Source organism: Sceloporus occidentalis, unplaced genomic scaffold (assembly GCF_023333645.1).
Source record: "Sceloporus occidentalis isolate IW3139 unplaced genomic scaffold, rSceOcc1.0.p SCAF_17, whole genome shotgun sequence".
Classification (NCBI taxonomy): Eukaryota; Metazoa; Chordata; class Lepidosauria; order Squamata; family Phrynosomatidae; genus Sceloporus; species Sceloporus occidentalis.
Genome location: NW_028316997.1, coordinates 11,091,928 through 11,114,240, shown reverse-complemented (window position 1 = coordinate 11,114,240; position 22,313 = coordinate 11,091,928). Strand labels below are relative to the sequence as shown.

The 22,313-nt window shown below is 38.5% G+C and overlaps 1 protein-coding gene across 1 annotated transcript; it reads right to left on the bottom strand.

The window, feature by feature from the left end:
* Positions 1-649: 649 nt before the first annotated feature.
* Positions 650-14,178, bottom strand: LOC149302840 (polyamine deacetylase HDAC10-like). Its single transcript, XM_089482012.1, has 20 exons — positions 14,114-14,178; positions 13,570-13,704; positions 12,825-12,921; positions 12,329-12,426; positions 12,071-12,175; positions 11,591-11,659; positions 10,805-10,931; positions 9,996-10,061; positions 8,367-8,426; positions 8,193-8,282; positions 7,493-7,599; positions 7,068-7,135; positions 5,793-6,019; positions 5,296-5,400; positions 4,260-4,345; positions 3,150-3,206; positions 2,970-3,054; positions 1,929-2,117; positions 1,550-1,712; positions 650-657 (listed from the first exon to the last, which is right to left on the bottom strand). The coding sequence occupies exons 1-20, from the start codon at positions 14,176-14,178 to the stop codon at positions 650-652; spliced, it is 2,007 nt and encodes a 668-aa protein (XP_089338138.1).
* Between the last annotated feature and the right edge of the window lie 8,135 nt (positions 14,179-22,313).

Below are 22,313 nucleotides of genomic sequence, written 5' to 3'. Positions count from 1 at the left end.
TCCACGGTTTACCATACTGTTTTTCACTATATCCATTCTCTTACATTTTAGCGTCTTCATATGCACATGAGGACGGAATTTATTTTTTACATTTATTTTTTTCTGTAAGTGCAGAATTCATTATACCATATGTGATATATATATATATATATATATATATATATATATATATATATATATATCTATATCTATTTGGGTGTTTTTCACATTTTTTGAGTCACTTTGCACATGGTTATTCTTGTATTCTTGTACCCTATGAGCACCCTGCCTGCTATTTGTATTTTTTTCTATAAGCCACCTCTTATTTCTTTTAAAATTTTGACCCAGTAGATAAAGATTGAAAGAACACTCTATATGAATCCCTCTATACATTGAATGCAAAAAGATATTATATTCATTAAAGTGTAGATGATGGCCGGAGCGTACATTTAAAATAACACAAAATAACCCGGAGCAAGGATGCTTTTATTTGTTTGGGGTTGAAACACCCAGTATATCATAACACTTGATTGTTTTGTGTTTAAGTCAGTATTCCTGCCATGGTTCCAACAACACTTTGGTTATCCGTGCTGTGATGCTTAAAACCACGCGTTGACTGGAAAGAATCTCCCAGGGAACTTGACAACTAAGTTTCTATTTCCAAAATCGTCTAGCCAACTAAGATAGAAAAGAAAAACACAGAAATTAGATTTTTATACAATGATACAAAACACAATACATGAGCATAATTGATTGTGATTAACCCCTTCATTACTGTTATACTCTAGATTAGATCAGGGCCCTCAGCTGTTGCTCTGTAAGTCAAATTGTTATGTTATATACTACTTGTTATATCCTGCTATCCATTGAACAGCGCTACGGAATATGATTAAGCTATATAAAACAATAACACTGTTCTCATTTTTTATTTTTTATTTTAAATTCGGCCTCTTCATGTTTAGTGAACCCGTACAAATGTGATACAATTTTTATGTATAGAGTAATATGAATAATATATGGAAAAGCAAAACTTTGTGACATCCATAGAACTCAAGACATCTATCTACATGTTGCAGTTCACCCCAAGGACTAACATTAACTGAGAATCTCAGTTCTTTCCAGTCAGTAAATGTGTTTTTAAATCACTTTGGGAACCCAAATTGTTACAAAACGTATGACCTCAGTGGCTGCTTATCTGAAACATCAAGACATTTCTGATTCTCTATAAGATTACCTAGACAAGTGGCTGTTAAAAGCAGAAACGGATCACAAATGGATCACACATCAGACTTCTTCAAAAAATGTATACTTAAAGAAGTCCTCTATATACATCTTAAGCTTTCATCTTAGATACATCTATGGCCGAGTCTGGTTAAAAGCTGCGCAAAGCACTGAGCTACCATCAGATATCTAGGGCCCCCTGCCCTATCCTATGCTCCTCATAGTGTTCATGACAGATCTGGGACGATGAGCCTCCTAGGGTGGTCACAACAGATGTGTGCAGCAAATAACTACTTCTGATAATGCAATCATACAGTGCTTTCACACTTACTATGCTGAATTGACTTACAGCTACACTGAAGCATTTTCCATTCTTTCTGCAGGATGTCAAGTTGTACTTTCAAGGTTTTCATGAAGTCTTCGCTAGGACATTTGTGAGGTCCAAGCTCCCTTGCTCTAGAAAAGCCCATCAAGCTGCTGGACACAGTCACTGCAAGATCTGATTCAGATTCCTTTTAGACACAAAACACAAGAAATCAATAAAGCAGTTCTTACTGTGCAGTAATGTAGCACATTTTTCCCAGGGTCAGGTACAATTAGTAACATAACAGCAAAAATAGATTTCATGGGGCTGTTAATTAAACTGAAAAAAAAAGTATTCATGCCATCTCACATTATGTAATTACACAGACAACAAAACCGACAGCGCTAAGGAATTGCCATCTTACCGATATAACCGCAAGCATTCGTCCTTCTGCCAACCCTTGCAGCATGCTTGTTAGCAGTGAAATGTCCTGAATACCAATACTTCTGTTACTCCCTGCTGCCACCAGAATTAAATCAGGCTGGAAGCTGTAGGCTATTGGAAGTATTAACCGCAATAGCACATAAATAAAGCTGCTACCTTCACAGGAATTCTGTAAAAGAATGTTTAGCAAACAATCAAAATATGGATCTCAAATGACATCAAGAACCCCATAAAAATAACACCATTGAGATGATTTTCACCTCCCCCCTTTAAATACAGATTATGTGTACAATGCAGCCTCTTACAAGAGATGCTCACTCTTGATGCGTATACGAGTGCGAGTTGAATATTTGAATCTTCTCTCAATACATGTTAGTTTTCAACTCTGTCTTTATGTCACTTTACAACATCACTGAACAATTCTACCCAGAACCAGTCCTAGACCAAACGGCACCCCAGGCTAAAATGTTCAATATGTTTTTACACAATGATGGTGTATTTAAAGTTTCAATCATGAACACATTGTCACATGTTTTATCCAAACATTATTATGACTTTTAGGGCTGCCGAACACCGTTATACACACCATACATCAAGCTTTTAGAAGGAAGTGGCATCAAGGAGGTTAAGAGGGGCAGAGATATTTAGGCAGCAATAGACTAATCTTCCCCTAGGAAGACCGTTACCACTTTAGACCATTCTCTCTAGGAATACGGCACCGCTTGGCATTCCAGCTGTTTCGGATGCCTGGAGATAAGACTGGTGCTGATTCTACCCTACACTTACTCTTCAACAAGGTTGGCAAAACTGACAGTTTTATAAAGCCAGGAGCACAAGTTCTCTTGCCACAAAAAAGCTGTGAGGTACATCACAAGCTATCCAGTGGTGGCAGCAATTAAGTATTTGCAGGTTAGAGAATCCATGATGTACCAAGTTGGCATATTAAATGTCCAGCTGGTAAGGTTTAGAATTATTATAGTTTAGATTTTTTTATTTTTTTTTACTAATTATTGTTACTTACTTCTCCCCACTTCAGCGAATGTTGATATTTTGAGTTGATTACTTCAGCTGGTTCATCTCCAAGAATTCTTAGGAAAAATGTTTTCCTGCAAAAAACACCTGTGTAAGTTTTTTTTTTTATCTAACTAAAAAATACATAACCCCAAAAGACAAAAAAATGCTACAAAACGAAAGCACCTACCCATCATCTTTCAAGAGCGGTTTCGAATCGAGGTCACCGATATGAATGTAGAACACCCTACAGGATACAAAAATCACCATGTGATCTGTAAGGTTTTCTGCTTTTTCTTGTATATCAAATTACATATCATACCAGCAACATTAAAAAGACTAACACTGTAGATATAGGGCAAAGGAAACAAACTGATGCATCTCTGCAACCAGTTGTGAAGAATAAATCAAAGAGAAAAAAAAAACATTTTAACCTCACAAAACACACACACACACACACATATATATATATATATATATATATATATATATATATATATATATATATATATATATATATATATATATACACACACACACACACACACACGTATAATATATATACATATATATATATATATATACACACCTTTTTAGGGTTGCAGAACATTCCAATACACCCATAACCTATGGAGAACATTAAAGGAGGAAATAGGGACAATTCCCTCCAAAAGCATATACAATTTCATCCGTGGTAATTTAAATAAAAAGATTAAAAAAAAATAACTTTCCCAATGGTGTCATGTTCAAAGGAACACAATCTGAGATGCGGAGTATGTTTTGAGTATGGAAGCTTTGGACAGCATCCTTTGGTTTAGGACAAGTGTAATAGATGCTGGAACTGTAATTTTATACTGCCTTTTAGGGGGTTTAAATTGTTAATAGATTGTGTTCTTTTGTATCTTTACTAGTGTGTCATGTGATGACTGGTGGTCTGCTTCTTTGGGAGACGTTTTTTCCCCATAGGGGCACTTTTACTTCGAGAACTGGAGCAGCTATGCGTCTTGTAGCAGGCTTTCACTACATCGATGCCCTGGTTCTAGTTACAAGTATACATTTACACACACATATATGTGTACATATATGATTAGATCCAATTCCAAAATGTAGAGGTCTGTGGCTGGGTAACTTGTTTTTTTAAAATGGTTTATTGTTAGGTTTATTGTGGTTTTGCAGGCAAGGTGCCTGGGTTGACTACTAATGCAGAAAACAATAGACCAATGGCTGGTGTCTTTTATTTGACTATTTAATATTAATTTCTTATCTATTAATTTGTACTTAACAGGAAGTAGAAATATACCTTTGTAAACCCACATGTAAAGCATGTTGTAGCACCACAGCAGCTGAAAGTGAAGTATTCGGTGATAAAGCAATGGCATTCCTTATCTGTAGGGATTTAAGATAATCGGAATATATTAATTAGGTCCAGGCAAGCCATCACAAGTAACACAGGAGAAGAGTGGAGTTTGCAACCCAGGGCTCGTATGCTGCATGAACCCATCTTGTACTGCCTGGCTTGTATCAGCAGTGAACGGTTTGGAGGATTTAGGTCTCAACCACAAGGGGGCAGCAACCTCCCTGTATCACAGAGGAAGGTGTGTATTCATTGTGTCCTCTGCTGCACATCCAATATAAGTACTGTACAAAAGCTTTAGACAGATGTAAGGACATTTCCTAAAGTAAGAATGATTTCAAAAATAGATATGTTAATAGTTTTTTTTTTTATACCGCGTCTACGGTCCTCAACATTGTCTGTTTCTTTGTGCTTTGTCAGCTTGGAAAGAACATCTGGAAACTCCTGCCCGAGTTGAAATTTCTGCCTGGGAGAGACCTTGCTGATGCAGTATAACTACCTTGACATTAAACTGTAACCTACATATTAAATAGATCATTAGCACCTGTTGGGTATAACTGTACCCCTAACTATATGCCTACTAAATCCCTGCAAGTGTATCTAGTAGAACTGGTGCTCTTTTGAAGGCAAAGGGAGATCAAATGCTTATTTCATTTAGATTTTTCTTCTGTTTTCGTTTTGTTAAATGATAAAAAGAAATTTACATGTCTATTTTTGAAAGCATTCGTGCTTTACAAGTTTCGTCACACCAGATTTCCTGTACCTTATGTCAGCCGGACGCAGCTGTAACATACTAATGTGCAGGGATTGACTGGTGAATTAAATCAGCCCTGGCTAGTTCTTTCATTTGGCTAAATGGGAAGACTAACAAGCTATCACTTAGCGACTGTGTGTGAAGGTTTGGGGAAGCCGAGTTTGTAACCTATCTAGTGCCTCGTAACATGTTAATGCAGCTCTGCACAATTTGACAGCTGTATCTTACCTGCTTGTTAACAAGTTTGTTGATGACTGTCAACATTTTGCCCAGAGAGGTTAATACATTTTCTGTTTTCAGAAGTTCAGAGAAATCACTGAAAATACAAAAAGGCTTATACAGAAAGTGGACTGGAAAACAAACTTCCTATATCATCCAGGCTGTCATATTCACTGGCCGAGCACAGCAGAGTTAAATTAAACTGATCATCTGAATGGCCAACCTGTGAAGTACCCGGCGCATGCTAAAAGAATCCTCCCTGACATGTTAAGACACAAGATTAGGTGAGGTTTTCAATTCAATGCCATTAAGCCACAATCGAGACATACAGTACAAATACCCAAAGTGGATATGGCATTTCCCACAGGTCTTTGACCACTGATTTTTTTAGATCTAGAAACTGCTGTAGACTGAAAAAAAAATACACCTTATGATTGCTGGGCATTTGTGGGCTTTTCCATCCATTAAATATTGTTGAGAATTTACAACACCTACCCGATGATGACATCAGTTTGTTCCTTTGAAGCCGTCTGGTCTTCCACTTGCACACCAGCAGGTAGGGTAACCGTGTGGCCCTCAGGGATCACAGCAGAGGTTCTAATGGCAGGAGTGGAATTCAAAACTTCTTTCATGTGAGTCTCCAGGAAAACATCAAACACAGACGCATCTCTGCCTTCCTGTGGTGGTTCAGGGGGACTGCCTGCAGTGCTGGGTTTATGTACTAGATGCGCGTCTTTAAATAAATTGAGTAAAAAACAGAACCATTTTGCTATTGTAAAAAATACAGAACACTACCGACATTTTCAAGAGAAGATTGCGCTCCAAAGAGTGGAGAGGAAATTGGCTTTTTGATATTAAGATTTGATAAATCCAAGCTAAAAATGAAAACTCTGATGATGCCGTGCATTTGCAAGACGGAATACGGATAGGGCTGCCCTCTTCGTTTAGAAGGAGGTACCAACAGATTAGGGAGCAGGCTTTACTTCCTAGGAAAACAGATTTGTTACTTTCGTTGAATCTTTGCGGCTTCTACAGCACATCCGGCATCTATTAGCACTTGTGTGTAGTAGGATTAAGAGATGATGGGTTTGCCAATGTCAGGAGGATGAGTGTTTGAGCGAGTGTGTGTGCGGGGGGGGGGGTTATTATTTGTCTCATTAACTTATTTAGCTTTTATAGAACTAACATTTTATTATTACTTTTAGGGAACGCATTGTATTTTCTTAGCCTTATCTGTGGTTTCATCTTCCTGACTTTAAATTGTAAATGACCAGCCCCAGTGAACTTCTGCCCCATGAATGAAGTGGCCAGTGAATGCTTTTGAAAATCAACTTAGTGATTGGACTATACATTATGCAGGACAAGCTCATATGTCTCTGCAGATAAAAAATATCAGAGGTGGCCCTTTATAATGCATCATCATCATCATTCATTATTATAATCTATCAAAAGCCTCTGATATTAGCATCTGAGAATTACATTGATAGCAAAATAACTATAGCCATACATGGATTCCTACATCAATAGTATTGTTTCATTTCAACTTATGATGCATCAATCATATAATAATTGGACACAGAACAAAGAAGGACAATTTAAAAGACACAGACTATGCAACCATTACTTTAGTATCACAGATGTGTTAACTTGAAAATATGTCCTGTATTATAGAAATATAGAATTGATGGCCCATCTATTCCACACATTTCCAGCCATTTATCTAACTATTACGTTGAAGTACAACTAGTGTATCAAATAAAGAAGCTGTAGAACATAATTACCATCAGGAGAAAAGCAATGCCAGTATGGAGCGTGTGCTGCCCTTACATTCTGAATGGATTCTAAAGCACTGGAATAGATAGTAAATGGTTTTGTATTAGTCATACTCTCTTCTCTTTGTGAGTGTGAGGATGCACAAACGCATAAGAGGATATTGGCCCTCTTTCCTTTAAGAGACAGGGAAGTTATTTGCTAAGGAAAGAACATGGCTATAGAACACGGCTTATGCCAGCCCATAACAAGCCATTCAAACAACCACACAAAGACCATATTATTACATGGATACAAGCTGAAATAGAGTACCTGTTGCTCCAAGTAAGCAAAAGAAAAAAAAAAACAAAAAAAAAAAAACAGACAAGAGACTACCACCAGAAATCTGCAAAGCATTCTCTGATTATGCAGTAGGAACGATTGTTGGTGTACATACCTATGGCACGGCGCCATCTCCCCGGACAGCCTTGACACGGCATCTCCAAGTAATGTCCTTACAGTCATGCACACAGACTCAGCCAGTGACCTTAGATGGTAGCCTCCCTGTGTAAATGGTATGACGGTATGAATGCACAGAGTTTATAGCGCATATTATTTATAACACAAAATTGGCGCGTAATAAATTTGAAGGCCAGGTTAACATGTAATTTCACTTAAGTAATTTTAATAACAAAGAGATACCAATCTCAAGCTTCTTCTGCCAGAAAGGCTCTGCATAATACCAACTCAGCCCTTTCTTTCAGGAGGAAACACTTTCTGGTGAACTTTCAAAAGGACAATAAAGCGGATGAGCTGTAAGGCACATACACAAAAGAAAATCTACCATTACATATTATTACTATTTGTACCTAATAGAGAGGACATACTCGCTACGCTTTTCAGACCATACAGCATAAAGTAATTATCCTTTTTTATGTGGCATTTAGCACATTAGTTTAGCGATGTTAAATGTAATGATCTGGTTCTAATCTAACGTTAGGGTTATGGCTACCCTTAAGGACGCTTGTAGCATAATACAAACAATTTGTATTGGTCGAAAACATCATTAGAACAGCTGATTCCCAGAAATTATGGTATTCTAAATAGCAGATGAAAGTAAAGCTCAGACACTGAAAATGTAAACTAAAAAGTTTTACCTCCAGGACAACACACAGTTTTCCTCCAGTAAGGTTCATGAGCATATGAGTGAGATGACTGAAACACTCGGGGGTGGCACGCATACAGCCCTGCAACGATTCACACATGCTACGATCAGTAAGAAACTCAGCCTCACTAACAGAACCGAAACAAAATTTCCTCCAGCTACCTACCTCTGGGTCGCCAATTCCCGAGTCATAGCCCGACGACACCAGAACCAGCTCTGGATCAAACTGTGAAAATGAAAGCATTGTTTAATGACGGGCATTCACAGAAAACATCTATTATATGATCATTCACAATTTTATGGATGTACAAAGAAGATCTATACAAAGACACCCGTCAAATATTACATACGAATAATGTAATTATATATATTTTTATTTATTTATTTATTTATTTATTTATTTTCGGAGCGTTATAGCCCTCCACAATAAATAAAGATGACTTCTATAATTCTTACATCCATTGACCTGGAAATGTAAGTGGATTTAAATGGTTCCTTTTCTGGGTATCTATCAAGCAGGATTTTTTTTTTCTCCTCCCTGTCGTATTTTGCCATCATGACACAAGCATTGCAAGAATGTAACGACTACGTCAGGGGCGTCCAACATGCGGCCCGCGTGACCTCGAGGTGCGGCCCGCGTGAGATCGGCAGCCAGGATCACAAGCCCTGCCGCTTACTTGTGGGAGGGTCTATTCTCTGCTCCAGTCCTGCCTCCTCTGTGGGGAGAACGAGGGAGGCCGCGCCCCCTGCTGAAGTCTGTGAGCGGCATCAAGAGCTGTAGTAGTTAAGGGGGTGGGGGAGGTTGTTTGAATGAGTATGCCTGTGAGGAAATGAATGTGTGAATGAATGAGTATATGAATGAATGAGTGTGTGTGTGATAGCATGGATGTGTAAGTGCTGGAACCTAGGCATGATGGGACAGTGATTGCTGTTAGCAATCACACTCCTATCATGCTAAGTCAGCCAGTACATGCTAAAACCTGGCTAGCTGCCCCCCTTGTGTATTGATGCTGCCAGCAGTATGGGGTCTGCACTTACAGCCACCCTGTACCAGCATGTACTGGCTGAATGGCATGATAGGAGTGTGATTGCTAACAGCAATCTGCTAACAGCAATCACACTCCCATCATCAGGTTCCAGCATTTACTGGTTGCCTGGGTATAAAAAGAGTGTGTTTGCTGTTAGCAATCACACTCCTATCATGCCAAGTCATATTGTTGATTTTTTTGTCCAATTGTGGTGTGTTACTTTTAATAAAAGTGTTGTTACACACTAAAATTGGACAAAAATTACTGGTACAATGCCCAGCCAACCAGTACATGCTGGAATCTGGGTATGCCTGAGATTGCTGTTAACAATCATAATATATAATTTTTTGTACAATTTTGGTGTGTAACTTACTTTTATTAAAAGTGTGTGTGTGGGGGGGTCATTTTCAGTTTTGGCTAAGTGAACCCTGAATTTTCGGTTTTGGGCCCGAATTTTCATTTCGGTATATCCCTAAAATAAATAGAACTATTTCATTTTAACTTATCCAGAATCCTGAATTTGTAGTCACAAAACTTTCTAGGCCCAGAAATCAGTGAGAGGAAAAGTAAAGGTTTTGTGTCATTTACTTTATTTTAATCTGCATATTTTATTAAAGGCCATATTTTCTCTCAGTGAAATATGAGTGCGGCCCTCACACGTATACAATTCTTATGAAGCGGCCCACTGCAGAAAAAACTTGGACACCCCTGGACTATTTTTTTTTTTTTTTTTAGGTTATATAAAGATATTAACAAAAAGCAGTTACCTCATATGCTATCGGGAGGAGAACATGCAGGAAGGCTGCGATATAATCTGCATTCCCCATTCCAGTCTGCAAACATACAGTAGTAGATGCGTTTATTACTATATATTGAAATATAATAAAGCGCACATGTAGAACAACCGTAATTTAAAGTAAGCCAAGCTCCAAAGAATTTATATTCTCATGGGATTTCCTAACTAAAAAGCGTGCAGCATAATAGATTAGTTATTTCAACTGGAAATCACTATATTTATTTCATTTAAATGCAGAAGGATGCAAAAACTATATTAGGCGTAACTGAATTCAATGTGTGAATAATTTATTCACATATTATTTCACAAAGCTGCCGCTTACAGAGTTTTCCAGGAAATAAGGCGGCTGCTCCTTGCTGAATACATGTACATTTTAATATATATATTTATATTTTTAAAGTAGTTAGGGCCCACATTTTCTAAATGTAAATGATGTCATAGCATGGCCAAACATTCCCCATTATGTCACAAAAACATTATTCTACATCAGTAGATTGCTAAATAGTGAGCAAACAAACATCAAACTCCACGGTGAAGAAATGTTAAAGAAACGAAAATAGTAAAAAACACAGAATGATGGCATTTTAATAAATGATGCCTATAGGCCAGCATTTAGTAACTTGTCAGATGGAAAGATATTTCAATTGCAAGTATAGTTGAGTTAATATTCACCGATTCTCATTGGGCTCATTATACTAAACAGTCACTAGAAACAAGATGAAATATGTCCAAATCAAGCCATTGGTGTTATACATATCCCAGCAAGTTAATGTAACACACCTTGTTCCATGGTAGGTTTATGTTGAAGCCAGTTCCTTTATCTTTGCCAACATAGCCAAAGTCGGATTCGCCAAGATTTGGCCAGAATGACCCGTGCTCGTAACGATGCCACGAGAAGTACAAAACGCTGAAGGGAAGATGGTGACAGGTGAACAAACTATTTAATCACACAACCCATCTCACCCGTGGTCTTGTGGCCTTACACCTATGCCATGCATGTTTAAATTCAGTCACTGTATTAATGTCAACCACTTCTGCTGGAAGGCTGTTCCATTTATTTACCACTTTTCAGTGATGTAAAATATCCTTATGCCCAAGCCTCTAACAATCTACTATCAGATTATGGCCTTTTCCCTAATAAAGAATATTAACAAGTAGGTTTTATTAAACATTATGAGGGTTTCTCTATGCATTTTGAAGGGCCAACCACAATAAATGTATAATTAAATCTGTGGGATTTCTTGAAAGTCATTTTACCGACCTCACTATATATAATGAACAGCCAATCCTTGTGAGTTAATCTAGCGAGAAGATTTTAACACTGACCTCCATATTGAATACTTAACATGGTGGGATTTAATGAGCCGACAACTACGTGCTATTAAAGGACAGCATACTGAAGTCCGTCAGGTTTATGCTACTATACCCGTGGCTCAGTGTAGAATATAAAGATAATGGACCCCCCCCAGTTCATTTAACAGGAACAGAGAGCCACAGATAGCATCCTCATAGTTCCACATAAAACATCACTTCCAATCCCACAATCCAAGCAAATGCACTACAAACCTGGGGTCATCCTCAAAGACGTACTGGATTCCTTGTCCATGGTGTATGTCCCAATCGACAATCAAAATCCTGCACAGAGGTGGCAGAACAGGAGAACATATTGACATATTGCACAGGAACTAATTCCTTATACATACATTGGTAACGTTTGGAAAAACATCTCAAAAATTTCAGATTTAATAGGTTTCAATAACAGCAACGAGCACTACAGATGCTGGGAATATATTTTAATGCTTTTAGGAAGATTGCAGCATTCCCAATACTGTCGCTGCGAATATTCTGCGGCATTGCATTATGAATTAATACGTATGTTACCGTGAAACATTTGATATAGCGAAAAAATATTCTATGCAGTGTAGAGGAATGACGTTTGCCTTTTCTCCCTTAAAAGATGGCCAACGCATCATTCCTTTCCTGCACATTACTCTCGCTGAAAACACTTAGTGATCCCACCCAACAAATGCTACACAATACACTCACCTCTCAAGCTTGTACTTCTTCTGCGCATACTTTGCTGCTATTGCAACATTGTTGAAAATACAGAATCCATTGCTTTGACTCCACTGACTGTGATGACCTGGGGGCCTGAAATGATATTACATATCTCAAGTCAGTTAGTTAATGGTGCACACATATAACATGGTGTGTACATTAGTTATGCGAGAGCAAGCTTTGATGATCTAGATGCTGTAGCGACCATGGTGGAGATAGAGTAACATTAAAGCCGCTAATGATTACCTTACAAGAGCCATTCCATTGAGTACCTGCCCAGACAATACTGCATCTACCAGCTGCAAGGTGCCACCCAGGGCCAGCTTGGCACATCGGTAGGAGTTCTGGAAATCAAGATAGAGAGGTAATCAACAGACAGGTGCACAGTGTGGAGAACCCATTTCACTTTTGAAGAGCATTAAAATAAGAAGCATTTGTTTCTATGCCAAAATGTACCTTTTTAGCTTTTAACTCAAAATGTAAACATTGGAATTTGCCATTCCTCTGAATGTTAGGTTCCCTAGCTGGACCTGGCAGAAAGGACTTTAACTTCTAAACACCTGTTGCTGGGAAGCATGCTGTGTCCTCGAAGACCACTGCATTTTGGTTGAATGGTAATGTTTGTCAAGAAATACATCATAGATTCCCAATTATTGGAAGCGCTGGGTCTGCAGCGTTACTGCATAATTATCATTACTGACATGTTCTGGAATTAGTTACAAGGTTTTGATCTGTGTCCCACCTGGTGGAAATATGCAGCAACATAGTTCTGTGATGTTTTTTTAAGCTCCTCTTCATTCATTGTCTGGGTGCTCTTAACAATTTCCAGATAGTCGGTGCTGAAAGCACAAAAGTTTTTATCACGGAATGTTATAGCAAATATACGGCGTAGGTACCGCTAGTGGCATTTAAATTACATATAGGTAGTGAAAGGTGTCAAATAATGTATGGTATCATTACGATGTGAAAAAAAAGGAGCTTCATGTTCAGGAATCAGTAAATCCAATGTGTTTACTTCACCGATTCCTGTTTCCCTGCTTGGTGAATCATGCCCTATCACTCTCTCCAATTCATTCTTTCATCACAGAGGATTTCAGCAGGGAACTCAATGGTACCCTATCGGTGCCATCAACAGAACATACGCTTGATAGACTAAGGCATATGAAAAGGAAAGAATTTAGCCCTATATTAGCTTTGTTCACAGAAGCACATTCTGTGATGTAGGGAGTCAATATTTTTTTTTTATGCGTGTATACTATTTTGGAAGGTGAGCAAGGAGTTACCTTCCAACCAGCTGTACCAATATGTACAATAAGTTTATAGAACCTTCTCTAGATAAACTTCTGTAGATGAACTCTATGTGGCTATGGGAGAATATCATTCATATAACAAAGTAAGAATCAGTGTTAACCCAAATACACGTGTAATGTTGTAAGCAACCACTTCATGTGTATTTCTGCAACCTCATAATGAAACAATGACCAGACCTGTGAACCAAGGCGATCTCTTCCTCCGTAGCCTCCCTGACAGGTAACCCAACACATCTCTGCACAAGGTCGTAATGCTGCAGACGCTCGTAAGATGAAGATAATCTCTCAGGCACCTCAATTGCGCATTCTGGGCTTCAAAAAAAAAAAAAATTACATTTAGAGTACATGTGTAGCAACATGGTACATTGTAATTAAACCCACTGGAATTCTGATATAGTGCATTAAAGCTGACAGTAATTGGTTGTTTTAGAATGACCTCCGATGTGAACAGATTAGATGCCTTAATTGACTTGCCAAAAGAAATGTATGGTTACATGAAATGCGTGGAGTTGTGAAAACTTGAGTTTGAATGTCTTTAGCCTTGGTCTTTGTACACTGTACTAGCAATCGCGTAGGTGCACAGGTGGACATCACTAAACAGCGTGGTAGACTTCTTTGAAAAATGATGTTGTGTTTGTGGCCCTTGCAGTCAGGTTTGGACAATCCCGTTTTAAATTGTTATTCAATTGTCTTCACATAGAGGTGTAATTTGTGTACTTACTCATCCCAGAGCAGCCTGTAGTTCATCATTTCTTCATCGTAAACCAATGCTGTGGTAGAAGCCATATCTAAAAGAACTGCTGCGCTTCTGTATAAGACAGAGAGGATCTACATACGTCTAATGAAAAGGAGAGACAGAGCAATACTATATTGTAAATACGATGTATTGAGAACTTGAGAATGTCCTTAAAGAAACTTTATCACCTCCGACATACCCCGAACAGTGACCCAACAGAACATATTCATTTAGATTATGGCATGACTTTAAAATGTAAAATTGTTACCTGTTGGCCAACACGGTGTACCAGCTGTGAGAACAGTTTGACTATAATGCTAAAATACACTGCAGGTGCACTGTTCCAGCGGCCAGAATGCCTGGAACAAACCCTAGGTGTACTTTCCAGCTGCCAGAATAAGCTGCAGGCAGAGTTCCTGCCACCAGAATGGCTGGAATATGCTGAAGGCAGTCAAGAATTCTGTCATCAGCCAAGGGAGGCAACATAACTGGAGATAGCCCTGTCTGGTCCCCCAGTGAACTGCTGCTCTTCCTTCCGATCGGCTGAGTTGCAGTCTCCATATCGATCTTACTCAGCCCCACATGTACTTAAGAGGTATAACACCCAGCATGGATGATGGCAATCATGGAGTGACTATTGAACTGCTCTGGGGGGTTTTAGAGCTGAGCTAGAATATCCCCCAGAGTTGATGCTTCAGCTGCCCGAATGGCTGGAAAAAACTCCAGGCATGGTGTTCCCACTTCCCAACAGGACCCATGCAGATCCGGGCAGGCATACTTTATTTCCTGGAGTTTTTCAGCTTCATTTAACGTTTCCTCGCTGCCTCTACTGAAAGCAGGGAGCATACTGTGGTATGATTCTTGCAAACGCTCAGTAGAAGGAGTTGAGCTCCCTTTGACATCAATAGGAGTAGTAGGAGTAGGAGTAGAATACATGTGATCAGCTGATGCTTCAGTGACTTCCATGGAAACGCTACTGAGCATGTGCAAAAAGTTAACACAATAACGCTTCCTGTAGAGGCAGCCAGGAGGGTAGAAGTGCAATAAAATGCATTAGCACCCATTACAATTTTACACATAACCCCAACATATAACAAATATCAATATTTTCACATTTGAAACCCCTAAGCATGGTTAGACACCCCACCCCAATCCAAAGCCAGTTTAGCAATTACCCTCATACACAAATGCACACAGTATGGAAGGGATAGGAAGTTGGGGAGCACTTACAGCTCTCCTCATCTTGGAATATTGGGGGGCTGCCTGTGCTTTTCTAAACCCCTCACAGCCAATGTATTTACCTAGATCTTCTTCTGTCATCTGCTGACAGATTTATATTGCTTGGCGCAACCAACTAACACTAATTGTGCTAAAGAGACCAACTATAACCCATCGGTCCTAAGTACCTGCTTGTTATGTGCATTCCAGTGATAGAAGTAATCCGAAGACTCTATAAGATTGCTTACTTACTGTGCCCCAGTTTATACCCACGCCAAAGTCCTCGTTGTCAAAATGTTTTAAATTTGAGTGCTAATAAAGTTAAACAGAGTAGTATGTACTAGAGACAATAGGATCGCTAATTTCGTTATTAGCCTAGTTAACATGCAACCGTTTTTGCCTACGCCAAAGTCCTCGGTGTTGAAATGTTCATATTGTTCTGCTAATAAAGTTAAACAGAGAATCCAACTGAGTACTATGTACTAGAGGCTACAACCAGTTAGCGTTCTCTAACCTGTTTGCTCTGCCAGTTGACTTACGACCAAAAAAGCCGTTTTTACGGAGACCTATATTTATTGTGGTGTATGAAATCGACAACGCCAAAATGGTTCAGTGAAAATAAGATCTCTTGCGTTTAGAGCTCATGTCACGAAGAAGTGCCCGCATGATGCGAAGTAGCTGTAGTGTTTAGTGCTGGAACGTGGTTTTATTTAAAAAAGTTGTTTAACCCCTTCGTGACAAAGGCTGATTTTACTTTTTGTACCCTTCGTGACAATGGCCGCTTTAACATTTCTGCGCTGCTCGTGTTTAGCTGTAATTTTCTTCTTCCCCGTTTACTGTCCTGAGTTTAAAAATACCCAATGTTTTTATGTTTTTTTTGCTTTTTTCTACACATTATGGGGCAATATGTACAGGTCGCGTTTTGCTATTTCAAAGCCATTTTTTCCCAAATCTGGTAATTCCCCCCATGTGCCATTTTCAGGTATATTTGAAGCCGGCCCACGCAATTTACCCCATCAAATCATATATTTTTGAAAACTAGACAGCCCAGGGTATTCCAAATGCTAGTATTTTAACCCTTTCCAAGCACTAATTCTACCATCAGCCTTTGTCAAACTTTATGGTAGTCATTTTTTTTGCATTTGTTTTTTCACACACATTTTACTTTAGGTATGAATAAACAGGTTCTGGTATATGTCATTATCATAAAACACCCCAATATGTGTTTAGCAACATCTCCTGAGTACAGCGATACCTCACATGCATGATTTTGCCTGGCTGTTTGGGGGCAAAAGGGCCACATTTGGGGCATGCGCATTTTTCAACTGCCCATGTCCTATTTGGTACATCTTTGAGCCGGGCCATTTCAGTGTGCCCAACAAAACCATATATTTTTGAAAACTAGACACCCCAGGGTATTTGAAATGCTGGTATTTTAACTCTTTCCATGCACCATATCTACCACCAGTCTTTGTCAAACTTTGTGGTAGTCATTTTTTTGCATTTGTTTTTTCACACACATTTTACTTCAGGTATGAATAAAAAGGTTCTCGTATATGTCACTATCACAAAACACCCCAATATGTGTTCAGCAACCTCTCCTGAGTACAGCGATACCTCACATGAATGATTTTGCCTGGCTGTTTGGGGGCAAAAGAGCCACATTTGGGGCATGCACATTTTTCAATGTTGAGCTTTGGCATTTGGGGATCCACTGCCCATGCCCTATTTGGTACATCTTTGAGCCGGGCCATTTCAGTGTGCCCAACAAAACCATATATTTTTGAAAACTAGACACCCCAGGGTATTTGAAATGCTGGTATTTTAACTCTTTGCATGCACACATTTTACCACCAGAATTTTTTCGAAGTTTGCAGTAGTATTTTTGTGTGTGTATTTTTCCCCCACACACCTACTTTATGTATGAATTTACAGCTCCTGGTTTATGCCGCTGTCACACGACACCCCAATATGTGTTCAGCAACATCTCCTGAGTACAGTGATACTCCACATGCATGGGTTTGTCATTTTTTGGGGGAACTAAAAGGCCACATTTGGTACGTGTGCATTTTTCTAATTGGAAATTAGATGTGTGGCCATCCTTCCCCCCGTGTTATTTGGGACATTGTTGAACCCGGCCAATTCATTTTACCCCATCAATACCCCATTTAATATGCCAGTATTTTAACTCTTTCAATGCGAGAATTGTTTTAAGCTAATATGCTAATTTTAGGACTTGCTCACAAAAATATATTTTTTATATATATATTTTATTTTTTTTGCCTTTTTTTAAAAAAAAATTAAATTTTTTTTTCAACTTGAAGGTTCCCCTGATAGTGACATCAGTGGGAAATTATTTTTACATTTTACTGTTTTTTTACTATTTTTTTCTAATTATTAATTTTATTTTATTTTTTTATTTATTTTTACTAATCACACTGTGATTAGAAAGCTGGGCTCCATTGACTTGCATGGTTGAATGCAGTACCTGTATTCAACATGCAAGTGGAGCCAGAGTTCTCTAGAGGGTCTGGAGACCATCTAGCGAACTTTTTCGTCTTTATTGTTTTTTTTCCCGGCTGTGACCGCTCTCCGGATGTTGACACCCCGGGGAGGGGCCAGAGATGGCATTCCTCGAGGCATTCAGCAACGCCGTTTGGGTGCAGAAAGCGAAAGTAGATCGCTTTCTGCACCTGTTTAGAGACGTGCCGGTCCTGGCACGTCAATTGTCGTTAACGACTTGATTTTCCGTGACGTGCCCGGACCGGCAATTGTCATCAAGGGGTTAAGTCGTCGAACTTGTCTTGCTTGGGAAGGGTCACAAACATAGAATAATAAAACGCAGGCACGCGTGATGTTTGTTATGGCATAACTGAGTGAAAATGTTTATGCGGGTGAAACCAGTTTAATTTATGTATTATTATACGCTAATAATGAAATTATAGTTCCAATTTGAATTAGCACTACTACCGAAAGTTGTACACGATCATGTTATATAACATAAAAGTACAGTATATGTGTTTTTCAAATATGAATAAATATTTACACAAAAATCATTCTAGACAGACAATTCACTTGCACTTTACATATTATTGGAATTTTAAATAGCTGATCTGAAACTTTAGAGCTACATAGAGGTTGGCAAGCAACCTGCGCTCGGTTTATCGGGCTAGATTTACATACAGAATAAGAAAAGTCTTCATACCGAAATACTAAATAAATGGGTGATTACGCTTCAGTAGCTGGACCTATTTTGACTTGAGCCCAGCTTCAGCAAATGTGAGATCTTCATACAGTTACATATACTGGTATTCTAGCGTATTACAGGCAACCTGGGACTATGGGTCCTGGATCCCAATTTAAAATCATTCAACAGATGAGCATGAACACGCTTGTCCCATTTGGGACACGGAATGGAGAATTAGAGAAGCATCGCATTTCTTTCTTTTCTTTCTATTCTACTCATTGTGGAACAAACCAATTTAGCGATTTTGTGATTATCAATGCAGTTGTACATAAAACATGATTAGCTAGATCAAGGTGTTGTGTTACTGACTAAATAGTGAGTTTATTTATCTCTCGCACTTAAGTACACTACATGTCTAAAATTATGTGAAGAAACAGTACTTACCACACATCTTATTCCAAAATCATGGGCATTAATATGGAGTTGGATCCTTGCTTTGCCTCTGCTCTTCTGGAAAGGCTTTCCACTAGAATGTCACTAGAATTAACACTGCTAGAGCTGACGCTTGGCATTGCACGTGGTGATCTTAGGTGATGTGAGGCTGCTCAGTTATAGAATCTCGTTCCATTATGCTCCTGGCAAATAGTTCTTGTGCAGATGTTACATCTTAGGGCATTGTAAAACATGGTAGCGAACGTTCCCACTGCAGACCATTTTTCTATGCTACTCACTAAAGCACTCGATCTGTGAGCTTGTGATGCTTAGCGCTTTGGTGCTGAGCTTACAGTTGACAAGCACAGCTCTATCAGGTTAAAATATGATGAAGTCATTTGTTGGAAAGATGGCACCCAATGACGATGCCATGGTTAAGGACACTGAGCTCTTTTATATGAACCATCCTGTTGGTCTATGGAGATTGTTACTTGTATACAAATGTTAGCCATGTATATGGGTGAAATTGCCAAATCTCTATATTGTATAAACTAGGAATGGCCTACTGCAGCAAGTATATAATATAGTATAATGCGGTTTTGTTAAACCCCTTTAAGCTAGGTCCTTTGAGACAGTAATAGATGGTTAGTGTTTTCAGATTAGAATGAATTATTAATTATAATTTCAAGACTAGGATACATAGCTGCTCAAGCTTATACCCAATCTTTATGGGAGTCTGTTCTGCTGTAACCCACTGTGCCCATATGTTAAAATTAATATTCTTTATGTCAGCTTTCAGAAATAGCAGCAGAAAATATTGCAGGCATGCATCAATCCAACCGAGATCATAGGGTAATGTGATGATGACAGGCATTATAGCAGCATGGTTCTCAGGAGGATATTACAGCTGTGGAACAAGGTTACAATTGTTTGAAAGGCAGAAAATTCCTACCTGGCGTGCGTGACAGCTGTCACATATCAAGCTGATACATGCTGTGACACATACATTAGTGCTCCATGAGACTCTAAATATTATATCAAATTTGAATCTGTAATTAAAAAGATTCTGATAAGACTAGGAAAGCGGTGTCAATAAATAATGGGCTAGACAGTACAGAATCCGATGGATCTGGGGGCTTGTTTAGTGCAGATACTAGGGAGAAGCCTATAAACCACTTCAACATTAAATCACAGAAAGAACATGGCAGTGGCATCTATTGCATGCTTGTAAATGCCAGAAGTTTAACTGGTAAAAGAGGGGATTTGGAGATGATGGTTGAAATCAGAACATATAACTTGATTGGCCAACCAATTCGAAGGACAGCCAGGTCTGTATGTCAAACCAGCAATATTGCCTCATTTGCAGGAAGATATAGACAATGACCGTACTGAACATGTGGAATTCTGTCAGTTGAAATAGCCAGTGGAGGTAGAACTGCCCAGAAAATATCTGTTACAAACCATCAAACGTTGGTGATCTTGAAGAATCACAATTGTTAATGCAAATAGAAAAGGCTTCTCAACTGGGAAAACTATAAATATGGGGGATTTTAATTATCCAGAAATAGATTGGAGAAATGGAACCTGTAGTTCATCCCAGGGGAGGAGATTTTGGGGTATGATGAAAGATAACTGGTTAAATCAGTGGAGGAGCCTCTCAGAAATGAATCATTCCTGGACTTGATGATCAAACAATGTTGAAATCCTATCCAACAATTAGGGCATTAAGGGAACAGTGATCACAACATGGTTTCTCTTGAAAGGCACTTTGTAAATGAGTGTTGGAACTATATTTTTACATTTTAGTAAGATTAACTTTACTCCCTGTCGGTCTTCACTGAAATGTATTAACTGGGATCATGTTTTCTTAGGTAAAAGAGCAGAAAAACAAGGTTTTTAAAGTCTTTAAGAAAGAGGACAGAGGAATCATTTGAATAATACAAAGCAAATATGATAATTTGTAAAAACAGAAAGCAATCAGGTTAGATAAACTTGACACTGAATAAATGAATAAAATGATTGCAAAGGAAAGCTAAACAAATCCCAAAACATTTTTCAAGTATATTAACAGCAAATGGATGAAAACAGTAAATGTTGGACAACTGAGACCCAAAGGAGGCGCTCTAGTTACAGAAGATAAGATGAAAGCGGCTAAACTCATGAATCAGTGTCAGGGATTGCACAAAAAAGAGGCCATACTGTTTCCTACCTCATATTTATGCTGACACAGGAAAAAGTTCGGGAACTGTTTTAGGGGATATTAAGAGATGCAATCCAGGACTTTGTTTCAGGTAGGGGCTGGAACCAACATTGCTCACGGTGGACATTTACTGGGGTCTGTGGTGGACAATTTAATGATGTTTTGTGGACCTCATAAACTTTGCCACGGACACTGGTGTCCTTGTACAGACACTTCACCTATCCCTGGTTTCAGGTAACAATATTATTACACATAGTCAACGTGTATTTATTGGTAATAGGTCATCTCAACATACTGACTTTCTATAAAATGGTAAGTTTCGATATAGACCAATATAATGCAGTGGATGTAATATACCTAGATTTGGCAATGGCTTTTGATACCGTGCCACACAATAGGTTACTGAGTAAACTAAAGCACAAACAAATTTGTAGGGATCTGGTTAAAAGACAAACTACAATGGGTGGTTGTAAATTTTTCAGCTGGATTCCAGGGTTCTGTCCTTGGGCCCATTCGTTTTACTTTACTTGTCAATGACTTGGAAGAATTACTGGAAGTAATCTCAATTTTTGCAGATGACACAAAATTGTATAAATTAATAAAGTCTGAGGAGGGTGTCATTTTTCTGAAAGGGATTTAGACAAAATGGGAGAATGGGCAGTCAATTGGCAGATGTGTTTTTAATAAAATTATGCACTTGGGTAAGAAAAAAAATGGTAACTATAACTCTAAATGGTTATGTGTTGTGTATAGACAAGGATTTGGGTGTTCTTATTGACAATAGACTGTGCAGCTGTGCACATTTTCAGGCAGCTGATGCCAAAGCAAGCACGATGCTGGTATATATTTAAAGGGGGGTGGGTTTAAAAGATCCAAACATAATTTTGCTTCTTAGTAAGTCACTGGTAAGACCATAAAAAAGGGCATATTGGAAACAGAAAATGCTCCTTTACTGACAGTTAAATTGTGGAATCAGTATATATATATTTATTTTTTTCTTTCATTTGTTTTTTAAATGGCCAACGATAGTATGTTATCCAGTAAGAATGGCTGAGGTGGCCCTGGAAGAGGCATGAGAAATCTCAACAATTTAGCTTTGCATCATACAGAGCGATTCCTGCAGCATATGTTTACTGGTGTTGATACTT